The 18,971-nt window shown below is 39.3% G+C and overlaps 1 protein-coding gene across 1 annotated transcript; it reads right to left on the reverse strand.

Moving 5' to 3' along the window:
* Positions 1 to 10: 10 nt before the first annotated feature.
* On the reverse strand, positions 11 to 17,281 carry LOC141906697 (cyclic AMP-dependent transcription factor ATF-2-like). The gene is made up of 12 exons (XM_074795987.1): positions 17,165 to 17,281; positions 14,416 to 14,510; positions 12,722 to 12,827; positions 11,549 to 11,658; positions 10,957 to 11,188; positions 10,142 to 10,331; positions 9,307 to 9,538; positions 8,378 to 8,541; positions 7,877 to 7,948; positions 7,119 to 7,215; positions 6,399 to 6,516; positions 11 to 5,490 (listed from the first exon to the last, which is right to left on the reverse strand). The coding sequence occupies exons 2-12, from the start codon at positions 14,485 to 14,487 to the stop codon at positions 5,108 to 5,110; spliced, it is 1,776 nt and encodes a 591-aa protein (XP_074652088.1). The 5' UTR covers positions 14,488 to 14,510; positions 17,165 to 17,281; the 3' UTR covers positions 11 to 5,107.
* Between the last annotated feature and the right edge of the window lie 1,690 nt (positions 17,282 to 18,971).

The following is an 18,971-nucleotide window of genomic DNA, read 5'->3' on the forward strand; positions in this document are numbered from 1 at the left end:
AGATTTCCTGTATTTTAATGTGACTTCGTTCATGCATTACAAGGAATAAGCTCATTGATGCATGATGAACAGACAGTGAGAGAGAGAGAGAGACGGTGTATGCCACCACATTAACAGTCAATTAATTAACTCAATCATTTCATTCGAGAAATTTATGCAGTCTGGAACCACACCATTTTCTAAGTCTGGACAATCGAGTTTTGAGAGAAAGAGGAGATAAAACCGTGGCGAATCGACCGTCGGATTCAGGGAGGGTGCATCCTCCGAAATAGGACACCCCGAAAAAAGCTAATTGGAAAACATCTTATCACTTTTGAAAATTCAGTGGAACCTTGTTAAAGCCGAATGATCTAAGTCTGATATGACGGTTTATCGGTGGTTATTACGAACCTAGATTTTCCTCGCAAATAGGACAATTTCAATAATTTCACACTGGATATAACGAACTATCGGTTATAACGAACAGATTTTCTAGTCCCCTGGGGATGGTTTGATAGACTGGTTTTGCCTTTAACCCAAAGGCTAACTCAATTCGTTATCAATTGAGTTAGCCCCCCGATTAAAGGCAATATCAGTCCACAAAACTGGGTCCTGAAGTTAGTCGTAACGAGGCTCCACTGTACAGAGAAAAAGCTCATGAATTTAAACTTTCTAGGGATCAGTTGAATAGTATTCATTTTTCACGTCAAATAGGGCAACTTGATGTATTTCTAGGAGAGGTGTGCAGCCTCCCCTTGGATCCGCCCCAGTATAATTTCTCAGTTCTTAGATAACCCATGTGAAGACTGGACGATCAAAATGGGAAGAATACATGGGTCCAGACTGCATATTGAAACCTGCATATAATTGCTGCAACTGGTATATCATTATCTGAGTAACCCGTTAATTAAATCATAGAATGAAAAAGAAATTATCTTAAGTTTTTCATTCTACGTGGTTTCAATGGAATGCTTGTTTTAACGTTAACGGTTTGACAAACAATGATTTACAGTCGAGCGCGAAAGATGACAGATTGCACGTAAGAAGCACATGCATACAATATATATCTCTAGCAACCATTTTTATACCTGTATTATTAAAACGCATTTGACTAGTTTCTGTATGGACAGAGATGAAGCGAGAATGAATCGACGCGCACGACCTGGAGTCAGTCGCGCGATTTAAACCAGGTTAAATCTCCATGAACACGCAACGAGTAAACGTCTTCATTTTGATAATTCAAACTGGTTTAACAAAACGAAATGCTCGTTACGTTTTTCCTTTTCGTAAGCTTCGAGGGAACGGTAAATATCAGCGAATAGAAAGAGTAAGATGTATATACCGGTATTCGGAATATATGTGAAATTATTGTTGCCAAACTGGTGCATTTTAGTATGTAATGCTTCTTTTTTTCTCAAGATCTGAGTTACTCGTGACTTTAAGCTAACCGCAAATTGAATGTTCAGTTATCCAGTGGCAATTTATTCGCACTCGGTACATTTTAAACTACATGTATTTGTCATTTCGAAATCGTACGTTTTATATTTCATGTATTCGTGCATTCACGTCAATACAGTACATACATATATATCAAAATGAAAATAAATCTACTGCAATTAACTCGTTGTTTATGGATATTTAAATATTCTAACTCTTTCCGCTTAAGTATATAAGCCAATTCAAATTACCATATACATGTAATGCCAATCTCTCTTAGTTGAATCTTTTTTACAGCTATCATAGAATCAAAAGCCTTGATCTCGGGACTCGTCAACAGCGCGACTGACTCCTGATGTTTTGGGGTGATCTATCATTACAGGGCCCGATCTAAGGAATAAAGGCCATTTGGCCGGGGGCAAGAATATCTGAAATTTCACTTCAAAAGTCTACTTGCCCCACACAGTCCAACACACTCATCCGTTGTATCAATTGGAAAAAAGCTTTTGAGACATAAAAATGCACCAGCCCGGCGGACAAGTGATAATGATAACCTACTTGCCCTGATGATACTTGTACCTGGCAAGTGCTTAGATCAGAACCCGCACTAACACAAATCATGATCAGTTATTAAGGAGAATTACCATGAAACATTGCAATTTTAACATCATTTGACACACACCTTATCATATCAGATCAGAACCGAGTAAAGTTGACAGAATCTGTTGATGTTTCATGCAAACAATGACCCGATTCATTGTTATATCTACAGTATAATTGTTAACTAAAGACCCAGTTCCATAGTCTTCTGATTTAGTTAGACTTCATCCAAGACCTCGTTGCAAACTCGACAGTTATGTTTGACTCTGGAGAGTTAGTGGTATTTCATTTCAAATACATTACTAACTCAAATGCAGGCAAGTTAAACTTTCGCCCAGAATTGTGGAGAACCTAAACTTGGCATTTTCTATGAATGTTCACTTTGCCCCAGTCATAATTGTTGGTCTTTAAGATTAAGTAGAACACTGGTCCACAGTGGCGTTGGAAGTGCAGCGACTGCAGCGGCAAAAGCCACAGCGATTATCTACTGAATGAAGTTTTTTTTCTTTGAATACCATGTTTTTGACGAAATTAAAGTAAATTCGACGCAGCAGTCAATAATCGGCGATCAAAAATTGCTTCCAACGCACTCGGTCCTCCACAGTTCATATTGCGAGGATTATTCATTACGGTAGTTCATTTCTAATGATTAAACATTTAAACTTAAGAACAATCTAGGCCCTGGGTAAAAGGAATAGCACTGCAAGTACTAACCCCTTCAGACGTTCACCGTTTGATGGGTATAGTCTGGAAAATCTGATTTTCGATGTACGTCAGTGGTTTAAGCAAAAAAATTGCATTTCAGTTTGAAATCAAAACCCCTGGGACAAGATAGGAAACCCAGTGAAGTCTCAACGATCAGTTTTTGCATGGACTCTAAAATGAGTCCATGGCATTTTCTTAAGGATGGCGATATAGCGCGTCAATGAGAGTGGATACAGATATATAACACTAACATCTACCGATAAATAATTCTCAATTCACCCGATGTAATCGAGTTTTCATTCGGAAGAAACGCAGCTCTACTACAATGGAAGGAGTCATATTTTCAACGACGACCGTAGAACTGGTTCCTTTCGTTAATTAATAATTCAATAAATATCAATGAAATCTATCATTTAACAACAATATATTTATACCACAGTCGAAGTGTCATCTTATTTACAATTAACATAGATTAATTACCATTATTTTGATTGATAGTACTCACGCATTTTGTACAACGGATAAATTTCAATTCGTTTTAAAATCTTATGGCAAAGTCTTTTAGATATTTTTGCAGCTTTGCGCCATCTTGGTTGGCAAACAAATAAGTGATTTACATGACAAAACTTCCACGTTTGTAAATCCCTTTGTTTATCTTTTTTGTTGTATGGCAAACAAACTACGATGTCAATCAAGTACGAAACCTCCCTAACCGAGATTGAATCCCGTGAAATTTTCTGGAAAATATCTGAAATTTCGGGTTTTTCCATTCCTTAGATGAGCAGTGATACATGAGCCCGGTTAAATTTAAATGCCTGGATCCAGTCCCAGAGTGCCGGATAAAATTCAATTCCAGGGGTAGAGCATCGAAAATGAACTTCTGTAATTTAACTCGATATCTGAATGACTATGAATTGTAGAACTGGGTCCAGTTACATACTTGGAAAATCGTACCCGGGCAATGTGCAACTTGGTTCAGGGCTGAATTTTGTCGACTCGCAGTACTTTTTCTCATAGCTACGCCAACTTGTGGGCAACGGATGACAGATCCCTAGTAGTTGCTTATGGCAGAGATGATGATTTAAAACAATTCAGAAATTCAGCGGTTCCAAAAAGCTCTATAGTTGAAAGCTCTCATACAATCAAACGCCGTAAAGTCATCCCATTACTGAAGTCGGCTTCGCTTCTGAGACCAAATTTACATTTGCGATTCAAGTTACGAATAATAAGTAATCATTTGGCCAAGTCCGCCACATAGGATGATCCCAACTTCTAATACTTAAGTGAGTTTTACTGTATGTAGTAGATTACGGGGCCATACATTAGGTATGTACATGTACACGAATTCTGATATCCAATTTAAGCGCTATGTCAATATAGAGCCTATAGGGGCCAATATTGGTACCGGTATTCACCCCATACCTCCCCAATAGATGGATACCTTTGTGCCTCTCCTCCTCAATAGATGGGTGTGAACTAACTTTATGAATGGCCTACTGCCTACGAAAAAATCTATATTTTTCTATTGGACAAAATCTTAAATAACACTGGATGGAAGACTGCTACCCTAATGCTGTAAATATCAAATGAAATGTGCATACACCGAATAAAGTGATACAGTCAAACTGCTCGGTCTCAGTCATCATAACTGTAACCATCATTATTTTGACTTATCCAAATGATGACTAGCACTTAGTCGTTTGAATCGGAAATGAAAAAATTTTTCTCAAAAATAGCAACGACTGCAGAGATGTGAAGGCCTATCTGATTACGACTAAGCCAGTTTAGACTGTAGAAACCTGGAGGGCCAGTTTAAAATAGACTACCGGTAGACTTCAACTATGAATGAGATAAACTGCAGGGCTCGGTTTTATAGACTAGTATTATCTTTAACCCGGGGGCTAACTCAATTCATTATCAATAGAGTTAACCCCTGGGTTAAAGGTAATACCGGTCTATAAAAACAAGCCCTGGGGGTCTAGTTGAAACCGGTCTATAAAACCGGGCCCGGATTATCAAATCCTCATTTCAACCGTAAATAAATGATTACTTAAATCAGCCAACAACATTGATATCAAATAACATTCATTCTTATGTTATGATAATAATCACACGACTCATTGATAGGTCATTTACCTAATTCTTTTCCGATAAACATAAAATTTGATAAATAAAAAGTCAAAAACAACATCCGTAAGTTTTTTAGCGGTACAAAAAAAAACGAGAACACGAAATATCTAATCGTTTTGACGACAACGCGGAGCATCTCGAAATCAACTGAAAGAAAAGTGGCATCACAGTTATCGAATTTTTCTTGAAAAAGCGAGTCAAATTTTCAGCCGTACCGGCCACGCGCGCCCACAATATTCAACGTTTATTGAACCTGTCAGGTTTGTTGCGTAGCCGCGTTAATGGCCGACGCGGACACCGCCGGGTTCGTCACGATTATATACGTCGGAGCGGCGACCGGTAGTCCGGCCGTCTGAGTCGAAACCAGTGTTTGTAAAACATTTTTAGTCGGCAGCAACGTCATCGGAGCGCCCACGCCGCCCCGGGTCGACCCGCTCGCGCCGTTACTCGTCAATCCGGCAATACCTTTCGTAGTGGTCACGTTGTTTATAACTAACGGCAGTTTATTGTTTATCGGCACGTTTACGCACGGTCGCGGTGTCGTCTGCGGCACCGTTTCCATCGTTAGCGACATCGGCGACGAGACGGATACGCAATCGTCCTCCTCTCCGTCCATCGTTTCGCTACCGGATTCTAACACTGGAATAGATACGACAAATGTCTGTTAGTGACATGACCAACCTTAATGGCTCACTTCAGATTTATCAGTTAGAACGACTAGAATGTGGCAGTGCCATACGATTTCACCGGGGCAAACATATCAGGAATGGGGCAAGACATTGAAGAAAGGTAAGAAACATATTGCATACGTCATAAACAGCACAGTTTACTAAATTGTTCATTTACCCTTTCAATGCAGGCTAATTAATACCCTATAGTGCTGAAGATAATTTGAAAATTCTGAAAAATTCCACCCTAGTGTGTTGAATAACGGGAATAGCACTATAGTGCGTCTACACCCTGGCGCGGTATATCGTTAGTTACTAATATTTCATTATGTTTGACAGGTGCTGCCATCTTTCTAGAGAGATAATTAGTAATTACTAATTAAATCAATACACCGCAGTGCGGTGTACTAGCAAAATCCATCACTGATTCGTACACTGCACTGCGGTGTAGACGCACTGAAAGGGATAATTTTGAATAAGAATTGTTGTTTCAAGTTTGGAATTAAGCTCTCCAGGCGACAGTGCACGTTAGATGAGTGAAATAAGAGATCTCCCTCCTCCAGTCGGGAGACAAGTTATCAGTAAATACGGTAAGCCTATCTAAATAAGATCTACAATCGAACGATCTTAAATCAATGAAAGTCCTTTTATAATTGCACTTTCACCAAAACCATTGTTTATAATTTCATCTAGCGCATTGGAGTGACAAGCTTCACGAAAAGCAACATGTTTTTTAAGGTTTTTCTGTTGTGTCGGTTACTGCCCCAATCAATGAATTTATGATTTTTCAACAGGAAAACCTGAGGATCCTTAGCAATGTTTACATTGTAAACCCTACCCAACCGACGGGGTTCCCGACCAAAATTTATCACTACTTACAGCTATCGATGTTTAATTGTCCTGCAGCTTGTTGTTGGCGTGTTACTGGACAGTCTTTATGTGCGAGTAACATCGCTTTCAACTGCGATATTTCACTCTTTAAAACTGATATTTCTGCCTGTAAACAAATGATACAATCACCGTATGTACCTGTTGAAGTAGGTATGATTAGTCGATTGATTTGTTTCGATTTAACGTCAAGTGTACGGTGTCGCTTAAAAACCCACCACAGTACAGATGTAGATGAATGGTCAGTCAACTAGTATTAACTCCAACCCAGGGTTAACTCAATTCAATGCCGATTAAGTTGACCCCAAGTTAATATCAGTACATGTATAGGCCTATAAAACTAGCTTTAAAATTCTAGATTGCTGGTTTGGCAAGAGTTAGATAATATCATTAATACTAATACGTACACTAAATACAGCAAACTCTGCTTAATACGGATCAGTTTAATCCAGATTTGATCTAATTCTAATCTGGTATCATGATCCGAATTAATAATAATAATAATAATAATAATAATGTCACTTTTATATAGCGCCTGTTTCACTAATAATAATGTTCACCAGCGCTTTGTAAGGTAGTGGTGCTGAATTCACAGAGCATAGGCTTTGCAGAAAAGCAAATGTTTTACTCTCTGTTTGAAAGTGTTGATTTCAGTTATATTCCGTATATTAAGCAGGTTCACTGTGTGACAGACATATTCGAGTCATATACCTGTAGTCCTTGGTTGAATCCTTGGAGATCGTCAGACTTTTTCTCCAAGTTCGTTATCCAAGCTTTTCGTTTGTGGCGACACCGAGCCGCTGCCGCTCTGAAATAAAAATTGCAATTTCGAACAGTAGGCCCTTTTTTTCTTCCGGTAGAGCAGCAATCTGAATTCTATAGTCAATTCATTGATTCGTAAGACTTCTTTTTCTAAGCTGTTCAGCTCCATCTGGAGAGCACAGTTCACACCTATATGACATATTTCTAGTCTTGAAAAAGCGCCAAAAAACTCAATTGTGCGCTGAGATCTTATTCTATCTCGCATGCAGTTCCATCAAGATTTCAAAAAATTGCCAAAGATTCTTTTTCTCAAGTTGAATCAGAGAAAACAGAGTGAAAAGGGCTTCCATTTTATGAAATAAATCATGACAATACAATTGAATTATTTTGAAATAAATCATAACAATACATTTCTAGTTCTACATATGACTAGAAACTGAAATCGTATTTTTCAAATAATCTAAATCATTGTTTGTAGGTATGGTACAATATTGTTGAAACTTATTTTGAAATTCACCTATGGAGGCTCGTCTCTGCTTCAAATGACCTTTTAGATCAATGCAGGACTAGTGGGCCAGAAAAATCAACGCTTAGGCCTGCATCAAAGGTTTTTGAGGTCATGTTCAGAAATTACTGAGGCTGTATTCGAAAAATTGAGCACAATATTGCAGAAATTCCAGAATAAACAGCTTAAAACTACCGGGTACCTGTTACGTTCAAGAAATTTGCGCCTCCTTTCATCGGGATCATCGGACTCAGTCATACGCTTTCGTTTCATGCTGTAATGATGAAAATAGTTGGTACAAATATGCCTGAACCCTGTTTATTATCAATGACCCCTTTAACCACGAGTGTTAAGCTCCTTCAACAATAACGTGTACCCTAGACTCCTAGTTAATAATCGGCAGACCGTTTTTCAAATCAATCGTTGAAAACTTTTGACTTTTGTCAATAATGCTACGTGCTTTTCTTTCATCCTGACAATTGCTACTTCCGGTGCTGTTCTCTGATCCGTGACTATATTATACCGTATTTGTAAGTCCCAATGAATAGTTCCTTATGACTTCCTTATTCAATTGTATTTTCAATTTCGAGCACAAAAGCACGCAAAACTGGTGATGAAAACTGGAATTTTGCACGTGGAAGTTAAAAATGTTATTCTATTTAGCGGTTGTATTGCCTAATAAGATCGCTGATTTGGCGCTAACCTGTGAATTTCCTCGAGGTCGTCTGTAAAATTGCTATCGATGCTGACGGATCGACTCGTCGTAGCCAAGTTGCCTCTACTGCCGTTCATTTCTGGTTTTATAGATTTCACCACGTGACCGAGAAGACTGTGTTGAGCGTTCTGTACCAATGTAGCCTTCAATCGCTGCAATACGAAACTAATTCATAATCACGTTGTAAATCGCGTATGTCAAATCATCTGATTCGTTACTGCGTTTTAAAACCTAAAACTGAACTTTCACCAGACATTTAAACTGAATTTTCCATGAGGATGTTTTAAATGTTGCGTTGGATGAGTTACCACGTATGTCTTGTATATCATATTACGTAAACTGCATTGGAGCCTTTAATAATAATAACGTAGTTTCCAGCTATATGAATTAAAAAAAACCTGTTTTTTCCTAAAATTCTCTAAGTATTTCATGGGTTCGACTTTTCAATTTTACCAAATGGAAAATTGAGCCTCCGTACAGGTGAATATACCATTATACTATGCGGACAACATTTTTGTGGTGATTCGTTGATAAAGGTGATTCTTAAGAAAGCTTCCCATAGGCAACCGATTAACACCCCAAATGTATGTTATCTTGAAGTGTAGGGGATTTTGAACTAGTACAACATAGAATAAACCCATCCTGGACATAGTACAACATGAAAATGCACAACATCTAATTTTGGAAGAGAGTTTGCGGATTTGTTTGAGTTAGTGCGTTGATTGTCCAGTGCTGAATATCAGCACTGGACAATCAACGCACAATCAACTCACCTATCAAATAGGTTTATAACACACCCAGTGCCCAGCCCAATAATGGAAATCATGCATAAATCAAACTAAATTGATTCTAAATCATAAGCCTCACGAAAAATGTCTCCGGTACAATGCGGTACTGTATCTCGCATATCTACGTACCTGTTTCGTAAGAGCCGACGTGGAACTGGATACACTTCTAGCCGGTGATTTAGCACTCGTACCGGCGACGGTTGCCGTAGCGCCAGCTACCGAAGCCGGCGTCGTCGAACTGACCACTCCCGGTACCGCGTTCGCTGGGAAGCTGATCGGCATTGTTTGACCATTTGGTAACTGTACCAACATCTGTACAGTATACGCGCCAGTATTCGCGTTCGACTTCTTTGTACTCGTTCTAAAAAATTACCGATAATAATTAAATTTTTACAATTTGCATGATCTCTGTCTCGACAAAAGGGGTAACCTCAGTAGGAAGGCATGGGTCCAGACCCCCAAAAACCCACCCCTGCAATGGGTGACTGGTGGATTAGGCATGTTACTAATCCCCGAGACTGACCTTTGGATTTTTTTTAGGAATTTGCTGAAATTCAAGAGTTTTGATTCATTTCCTAAATTGAGAAGAAATTCGAGGTCCTGGGTGACCACTTTTATTTGACTTGCTTCTACCCCGACTTTGCCCCCAACTATTTCCTGACATGCAGGTTTTTTTTCTGACTCGGTCTGCTAAGAATCCAATCAATTAACACACTCAAAAACGTACGTACAACATAGACGAAAACCATTTGACTTTACACGCAATCTCAACAAATATCCCTGAACTTTTAGCTCTTTTTGTTGGAAAATTCCCAGCCTTTTTTGAATAAAAGGAAATTTTTTCCTGACTTTTTCCTGATATCCAGGTCGGTAAGTGGCAAGTCTGATATTTCATCGATTGACCGTTTTCAAGACACCACCCCTTTACGTTGTTACATTCCATTTCGCAACTATCTATACGTACATCGTTGGACTTTGATTCGTGATGCGATGTTGTTGTTTTTGAGGCGGAGGATTCGTCGGCGTTGTCGTCATAGTTTGAACCGGCGACGCTTCGATCGTCATTTGAACGGGCGACGCTTCGATCGTAAGATCGTTCGGCGTGGAAGATGAGGCGACTTCCGTCATCGGCCCTTCTTGAATCTCGACAGCGGCTGAAAATAAAACGCGCACGCAATACAGCACACAAAGTCACACGAAATATTCGATCAGGTATCATTCTCTTACCGCTCCTTTTCAATTTAACATAACAATCTAGTGGTTCTAATATCAATAAACCTTATTTTAGATCGGTCATTCCTGGATATTATTCAAATTTTCAAGAAGTATCTGCATCACTTGATGTCCCAATTACCGTAGACTCTTCCTAAATCGGTACTGTTTTTCGCGGTGAACCATTAATTCAGCAGTTTTGTAAGCAAATTTTTATTCTTTCCACTATATAAACTTGGTTTCTAATTTCGGTAATCATCTAATCGGGTAAAAAAAAAGTCTTAGTCCCTAAGGTACCGATTCAGGTGTAGTTTTCTGTACAACTACGAATATTTCTAATTGACATTTTTTGCTCAAATTAAGACTTTGTGATATTTACCCGGTAGGTAATGGGGCGAGAGTACCGATGTATTTTGAAGGCAGTTTATTACGAGGACTGAGACTTTTGTTGAGGTTGACAGAGTGGACTGCTGAAATATTTCTAATATTTCAAATTAACTTCTTAGTCTTTCAACGATTGTGGGATTTTACATTCGCCACAATATAAGGCCACAATGGTACACATACCCTCCGATGTTGTAACAGTAACGTCATCATCCGATGTAGTTGACGACGGCACTGGAGTTACCGACGGCACAGCCGGGGTCACGGGCAGGTCAACCGTAGGCGTGTCGATATCGTGAATCGTTATAGAGGGCAGATCAGTCGAATCAGCTGTAACTAAAGTGCGTATATGAGGGGTGGGCGTGTCCAGTATTTCTTGCGGTCCCTCGAGACTTGGACCTGGCAGGGGTACATGCTGAAATATACGTACACAACATACACGCATATTTTCATTTAAGATTTGATTGACCCTTTATACCCTTTATACATCTTCGCTTAATTTTCAGGTTTACATTTTGGTATCATTGTTTCCAAAAGAAGTTTCTCAATGAAACTGCTAGTATTTCTGTCTGTAAGTGCATATACTAAATACAAAATGGAGTAGCGAAGCAAGTGACAATGCAACCAATTAATTAATTGAAAACATCAGGGAACCAGGTTTAGAATGGTGTTAAATCACCATCTTCAACTTTAAGATTTTCCTATGAGCCACTATATACACCGTTCAGTTACTAAAGGGTTAAAAATGTTCAGTTGACAACATAATCGTACGTACCTCTGCTGCTTTTTTAAATGCTTCCTCGAAAGGATTTTTACTCAGTTCCTGGAATAATCCGATTTCTTCGCAGTTTTTTAAGAACTTCGTCGGCGTCGGGGTCTGATCGGCTGCAAAATGAGGAATTATCAATTAACATTTCTATCCTAAAGGTGAGATTGGTGAATATTTCACCTCTTTCAGTTTCTGCCTTTCTGGCAGAACATCTATCGTTATTACTGGGTTTATTTTTCTTCCATAAAAGAGTCTTCATAAAAAAAGATAAATTTCTGGCAGATCTTCGTGAAATTTCAAGGAGTGTTCACCACCTTAGGTCTATATGTCACAAATTGCATGAAATTGCGTGAAATTTTTGATAGATAGGCCCCTCTGTTCATCCGAAAGGGGGCATTTTACATTTTCCAATAGTTTCATTTTTGGAATTTCAGTGTGACATCAGTGGGAAAGTGAACAACTTGAAGTTCATTTTTGTCATGCTCCCTTCCTAGGACCAACCATTGGGGCCATGGGGGGCCAAATATGGGAATTTTGATTTCCAAAATGAGATTTTTTGGCCCTAGCTCTTAAACCTTAACAGATCGAAGGGCGCCCTTGACAATTTGTAGTCTTTGAAAAGATGCTTCAAATGATGTATAATTTGTACCCCCTCTAACTCTCTGCTAGCGCTTCCTAGAAATATAATTATTAATATGAAATCTTGAATTTTCTACTCCCCTTCGAAATAAACTCTGCAAGCATTTCTAACCGAATCTACAAATCCAACAAAGCCTAGACATGAAGTATGATTTTGATTTTCAATCAGAAACCCTTGACCCCTCATTGAGCTTCTGGTAATCACCTTGTCTGGTCAGTATAAAAACAAGGCCTCTTCAAGATCCTCTATTAATTCAAACATCCTCCCTGTGGGCAAGGATCTGAACCTTTGCTTCAGCCACATCATAAACCATATTCTATTCTAGTCCGGGTTTCAAACCTATTCATGCATAGGCCTATCGAGTACAACGGGTAAGATGATTTCGGCCGCACTTCAGCGTGAGGGCTAATCAAGCAGGGGCCGATTCAGCAGTAGAGTTTCAAATCTCTATGGAGCAAGGATGCAGCGATTGGGAAAAATTCTGTCAAGAAAATCACTCTCGATCGGCACCCATAAGTTACGTCCTGTGATATACTTACCCACATACACATTAGTAATAGTATTTTTTGCGGTCGAAGCATTCAACGTGAGTTTCATTTCATGTTTTTGTTTATGTACGGTCAGGTGATCTTCATTCGTAAACCGCTGAAAATGAAAAATAAAAGCACGATACAAGCAACAACCAACAAAATGTAGCTAAGGTAGAGCCAAAACCGCATGCTTTGCAGTGGAGTTCTGTTTAAGCCTTACCTGCCATACCTAGGTTCTTCAAAACAGTGGCCTTATGTTCCCTTGCATCATCAATTTTTTTATCAACGATGAAATTGCAATACTCTAAGATAGTACAATTCCTTGTTCCAATAGAAAAATGCCCCAAAAAATTCCTACATGGGCGAATCAATGGGAGGGGCAATTTTGATGGGGGGGGGGGGGGTTAACTGGGTATAATTTTGAAGGGACAGTTGATTGGGGGAACTTTCCTATAATCAGATGAGTCGCTGTTAAATGAGTCCCGTACCACAATCACATACATAGGCACTGCAAACTTGAATGAGTTTAATGCTATAAGTTACGAACTGGATGAAATGAGTTAATTTAACCATGGCCTTTATTCAAACTATTTAAACTAGTTTATACGTCCTTGATTTAATCGACACGGTGAGTCACTGTCCAGATAGTCTGAATAACGAATGATGTACGGGGGTTTCCATTCAACGCTCGACGCGAAAGCGCTGAATAGAGGTTGACAATCAAACCAGCGTTGTGGTGCAATATCAAACCTTTGTGAGCAAATGAACTAGAAAGTTGTTGGCCTTGAAAAAATGTTTTTCGCTAAGTCTATAACATTTATTCGGGCTTTCTGCCTATCGCGATTATGAGTTCTTGATTCGTTTTTCTTTTCAGGAAATTTCCCTGAGTCAATGAAGTCGGAACATATTTATTCAATATATCAAATTTAATTCTAAACTAAATTTTATATTTCTAAAATCAAATAAAACCTAAGAAGATAAAAATATTTCTCCATTATGTTCACCACAGTGAATAGTCCACTATTTGCATTTTGTTAGCCGATATCACAAATAACTGTCAATCGACTTTGATTATCTTTTTTGTGCTGATTTTGTCACTTTTGGCCCCAATCGTCCATCTTGATTCGGGTTTTGCCAAATTTAGAGCCGCAGATACCACATGGACATTATAGGCCTAATCCAAATATCAAGGCGTGTAGATAAATTCACAAATAGAGTAGATTCTGTTTACAGATGGTCAAACGATGGATGAAAAGTGAATGCGGTAGCCAGCTGGGGCTTCACCCTAACGTCAATCCTGAATTATTCCGAATCTACCGCTTATTGATAAGAATTTTTGCATTCCGGTGATTTAGGCCAACATCTTATAAATTTGAAATCGAATTAAAATCTGCAAATAAGACATTGGCATCAATCCTAGTCCAAATCCGTCAACTTAACCGCAAACTGCCATGTTAAAGTTGACTTCAACTGTTTTTGAGTAGGTTACAATCAAATGTTTTGAGTCACTATGGTACTTCAATCATCAATTTTGGGTTAAATGGCGGCATAGGTCTTCAAAGCCTTGTCCCTTAAAAAATCAGGGGACTAGAATCAACTTTATGTGAGCGCTTTTCACGCTAGGGTAGAAAATGTTTCGGAACGACTACTAGCTAGACGGTGAACTTAACTGTCGAGGTGAACTGAAAGAAAGGAAATCTTACCATGCCACACCCGGGTGTCGGGCATGCAAACGGTTTATCATCGTCACCACCCATATCACTGATCTTCAACATTATATGACAAAATTGATCGTATCCTGAATAAAATAAAACAAAAATGGTTACCGAGTTTAATGTGATAAGCCGCATAGTCAGTTGAAGGAAGGACTAAGCCCTGATGGTGGGTAGATACTCGTCACAACTGGCCACATCGTTATACTTATTCACAGTGTACATATTGGTCCAGTCCAAAAATTCCTGATTGTCCGAAATGAAAGCTGGCCTACAATTAGCCTACATCTGCAAGCATTCAAACAGTAATGTTGACGCACGTAAGAACTCGAAAGAACCAAACCCAACAGACCACAGAGAGTGGAAAGACAGCTTGTCAAAATGCAGGGACAAGTTTTCTGCAATAGGGTATGAGTTTCAGGGGCATATTTTATTTAAGGCCTATATGACCTTCATTTTTCTTCCCAATGTAAAACTTCTAGGCCCGAATTAAAAAAAAAATTCTTTTACAATGTAATTAGTAGATTATTGACACTCTTTAATCTTGACACTCTTTATTGACACTCTTTATTGATATCATTAACAGAATATTTTAGTACATAGAGGATTACGATATAAAGTATGCCATCAAATGAAATGATTTTCATAGCTAACCCCTAAACGAACGAACACAGGTACCAAAACAGTATTGCACTGATATAGTGCGAGCACGATGCAAAGTTTAAATTATTTCAAAGAGCATCAATGGGCTTGGACCAACTCCGTTCTCTTGCTCGATCTACATCATACCCAGTATGTCCACAAAATTGACGCACCCACATTCGCAACACTCCTCAATCCACGAACGATGGAATTGAAAAATTCATGATTTTCATATCCATGTTCAATAAGAAAAGACTTAGAACTAGGCCTATCTTACTGTTACAAGACTGTTTCAGAATACGTTTTAACAATTCTTTTTAAACAATTTTTCTGGTAGAGGACTCCCAGATGCCACCAATGCTGGGCATCATACCGGCGGCACTCCAGTTAAAGGGATTCCTCAGAAATGCACCACTTTTCAAAATTCCTGGATCCATCCCCTGGAGTGGACTTGCTACCCCTATTCTTATCGGAATTTTGATTTGGAAACCTTTATCAAACTAGGCCTACTAAAAAATAATCTAGGCATAGGCCTAGTAGAAGTTTGGTGTCGAGTTAGTAGTAGGCCTACAGGTATCCGACAGTGACAGTGTCAGTGATGATGATGCAACCTTGACACGTGCATGGCTTTTGTTCCTGTTAGCGTCCTGTCAAGGAGTGCCATTTCGATGGCACGCAACGGAGCGTGGAGTAAAATCTAGGCCTACTCAAATTCATTGAAAAATCACCATCCAATTCCTGACTGTGGCTTGAGAAAATACGCGATTTTGAAACGAAACCACAGATAGGTTACTACTGACTTAAATACGGTATCTGACAGATCTCATCATCCTGGTAACCAGCCTCCATCAACAGGCTGATTATTCTGCTGGTACACAGGTTGGCGCAGTGATGGTGGAGATGGGTCTGAGAGGCCGGTTGTAGCTCGAGTCGTTCAGATGTTAACTCAGTCCCTCGTATTAACCGAATTTCCAATTATGTACTTCAATTTAAAAAAAAAAAATCTGTAAATTAGACCGCCGATCACACAACTATATCTGTACTTCGATTTCCGATTTCAAAATCAAACCCCCTGTTTCGCTCCCGTCAGGTGTGGTGGGTCTGTAAGGGACACTCAATCAAAAAATCTAACGAAATTTACAAACCAAACAAACAACAGGGACAATCCCTATTTTAAGATAAAAAAAAGAGTCTGTATGGTACAAACTATAATAAAGTTCCTCAGAGTAGTAGTAAAGGTATATACACTATGTACAATATAGAGCATCTTGAAGAACAGGGAAAATTGCAGCAAGAGCATGGCACGCGGGGTCGCGCCGACACACCCCATCAGCAGTGTTCATGCATGGTTCAGGCATATTAGGTTTACACGAAAATTTGGCACGCATCAATGACAATGCATGATGGCTGCGTGCCAAATTTGTGAAAATCTTAAAATTCTCTCTCTTGCCTTGGCACGCCCCACACACCATCACAGACTCCTCACGCTTGTACCCATGAACTCCAATCGAAGGGGACGAAATTCGTACAAGTATCAGGGGCTTGACTGTGTGATTGAGCAGTTTTGTCTTTTAGACGCGGAGTGAGTGAGAGTGTGGTGAAGTGAGTGGGCCTCTCCTCACTGACACTCAACACTCAACCCAGTAATCTTCTTCTTCTTCCGTTTACTGTCAGCATCAACTTGTTGATGAATATTACAGTTTTCGGGTATGCGCAGTAGAATAAATATAAGTATCAGGGAGAAATTTAAAGGATATTTTTTGGGTTTTTTTTGTTTTAATTAAAATAGCGGTATGACTGCAGTTTAGGTGTCCAATGCATGGTATGTACCTAACCTTACCATAAGTTATAACACTATTAGGTTTAGGTTTAGGTATTCTTTAATAACACTAGCGCCACCCAGTGGATAGGTGACCCAAATTGCAGTTAGACCAAAATAGCCATATGAATATACTAATACTATTGGCTAGGAAGAGCAGCCTTAAAGCTTGCAAGGCTGCCGACTGACACCAACCAGGCAGGTCTGTAATCATCATCATTGACATCAGACACAAAAAAGGCCTATATTTCATCCATATAGCAGCAATTTTTCCATTACCTAGCCACGCGTGAGTGTACTCAAACGTATCTTCATTACCACTCGATTATTTCATGGTCGCAGTCGCTCAAAAAGTCCATAAAAATTCAACACTTGACAGCTGGACAAGAAATGGCGTCTACTAATAATAAACAGGTTGTTACTTATTACCGTACACTAGTACCCGCTACGGATTCTTCGAGTGAGATCGAATCCCAGATATGCGGTAGTTATAAATATCGACCAAAACCGTTTACCTCTAAAATACCGACCGAACGTCCAATACCGACCAAAAGTCGGTAAAAGAATGTTAATCGCTCATGGCTGAAGTATTCGTGACATACAATTTCTCCCACTATTTGACCCGTTTAAATAAGGTCAATTAATGATTCTCAAATTTGTACTGTGTTCGGAACCGCCTAGTTAGTAACCTGTCTGTGGTTTAGTTTCACAATGGGATATTTTCACAAAAACCACATAAGCCCATCCGATTATAAAAAGCTTACCACCAACGATTAGGTAACTAACTAGGAACCGCCCACACCGTACACAATCACCGAAGTTTTTTTGTGTTCGTTTGTTCGTTTTGAATCCCTGATTGAGGCAGTCCAAAGGAGAGTGACTAGGATGGTTCCCCGATTACAGAATTGATCTTATGAACAGCGCCTAAAACAACTTAAACTTCCAACCCTGGTTTATAGAAGAAGTAGGGGTGATGCAATCAACACGTATAAATATGTACATGGTAAATGTCCCTCCCCACCAAACTTTCTACCCAGGGTACAGTCCACTAGAACTCGCGGTCATCCATTTGAATTGTTTCTGTCAAGAGCAAAATTAAACTGTAGAAAATACTTTTTCAGCATTCGAACGATCCAGATCTGGAATTCGCTACCGTTAGAAGTTGGTTAGTGCACCGCCGGTGGATTGCTTTAAGGTCAGACTTGACAGACATTGGAGTACGCACCCGAAGCTGTAACCCTGTGAGGATTAAACTCTGAATATATGTTTCGTGTGTATATATGAAACTTTTAGAATTGTGTTATAAAAAAACGCGAGTGGTAACGGAATAGTAGGCGGACAGAGCATCGATTTACGAATATACAAAACTGCGCACCAACCAAAGCTGCAGTATTAATTTTTACGCTAGAAGAGGTCAAGGTCTAAGAGACCAGAGTACCAAACGGATACTACTACTACTACTACTACTGATAACTGGATATGAAGAAACTAATCTTAGGGGAAGGGAAGTGCAATATAGTGCCCTATTTTTCGTGATCAATAGTTTTTGGTGAATCTTCTGCGAATCATCATTATTCAGTTCCATGGCAGGCGGCTATTGTTCGACAACTATTGCAATATGATACAAAGCAAATGCATGTTTCCACTACTGTATAGGTTTTTAGCGTATATCGAATAGCTCAAGAACTTCCTTCCCGGTGCCCCTATTTAATTGCTTCGGTTTTGGTATTTCAATTTTAAAATGCACCAGCGTTATCAATCCACTCAAATAGCAGGTACGTTCGAATTTTCAAGTTTCAAGTTAAGTTTGCTGCAACCATAGAAGAATTTTTCCGATCATCACAGAAACTAGGTGTAACTTAGACCCGGCCTGCAGAACGAGTGGGAAGCCGATAAGTTTCCTGCCCGGGGACACTACACGGTAACGTGCTGGGTTCGAACCCACGGACCTTACGGTGTAGTGTCCCCGAGCAAGACACTAATCCCCATTCCCTATATTTCACCGAAGAGTCAATGGGTACCTGGGGCCAGTTGCACAGTCGTGACTTAAGTCTAAAAAGTGGTCTTAAATCTTAAGACTGGTCTT

Source organism: Tubulanus polymorphus, chromosome 6 (genome assembly GCF_964204645.1).
Source record: "Tubulanus polymorphus chromosome 6, tnTubPoly1.2, whole genome shotgun sequence".
Classification (NCBI taxonomy): Eukaryota; Metazoa; Nemertea; class Palaeonemertea; order Tubulaniformes; family Tubulanidae; genus Tubulanus; species Tubulanus polymorphus.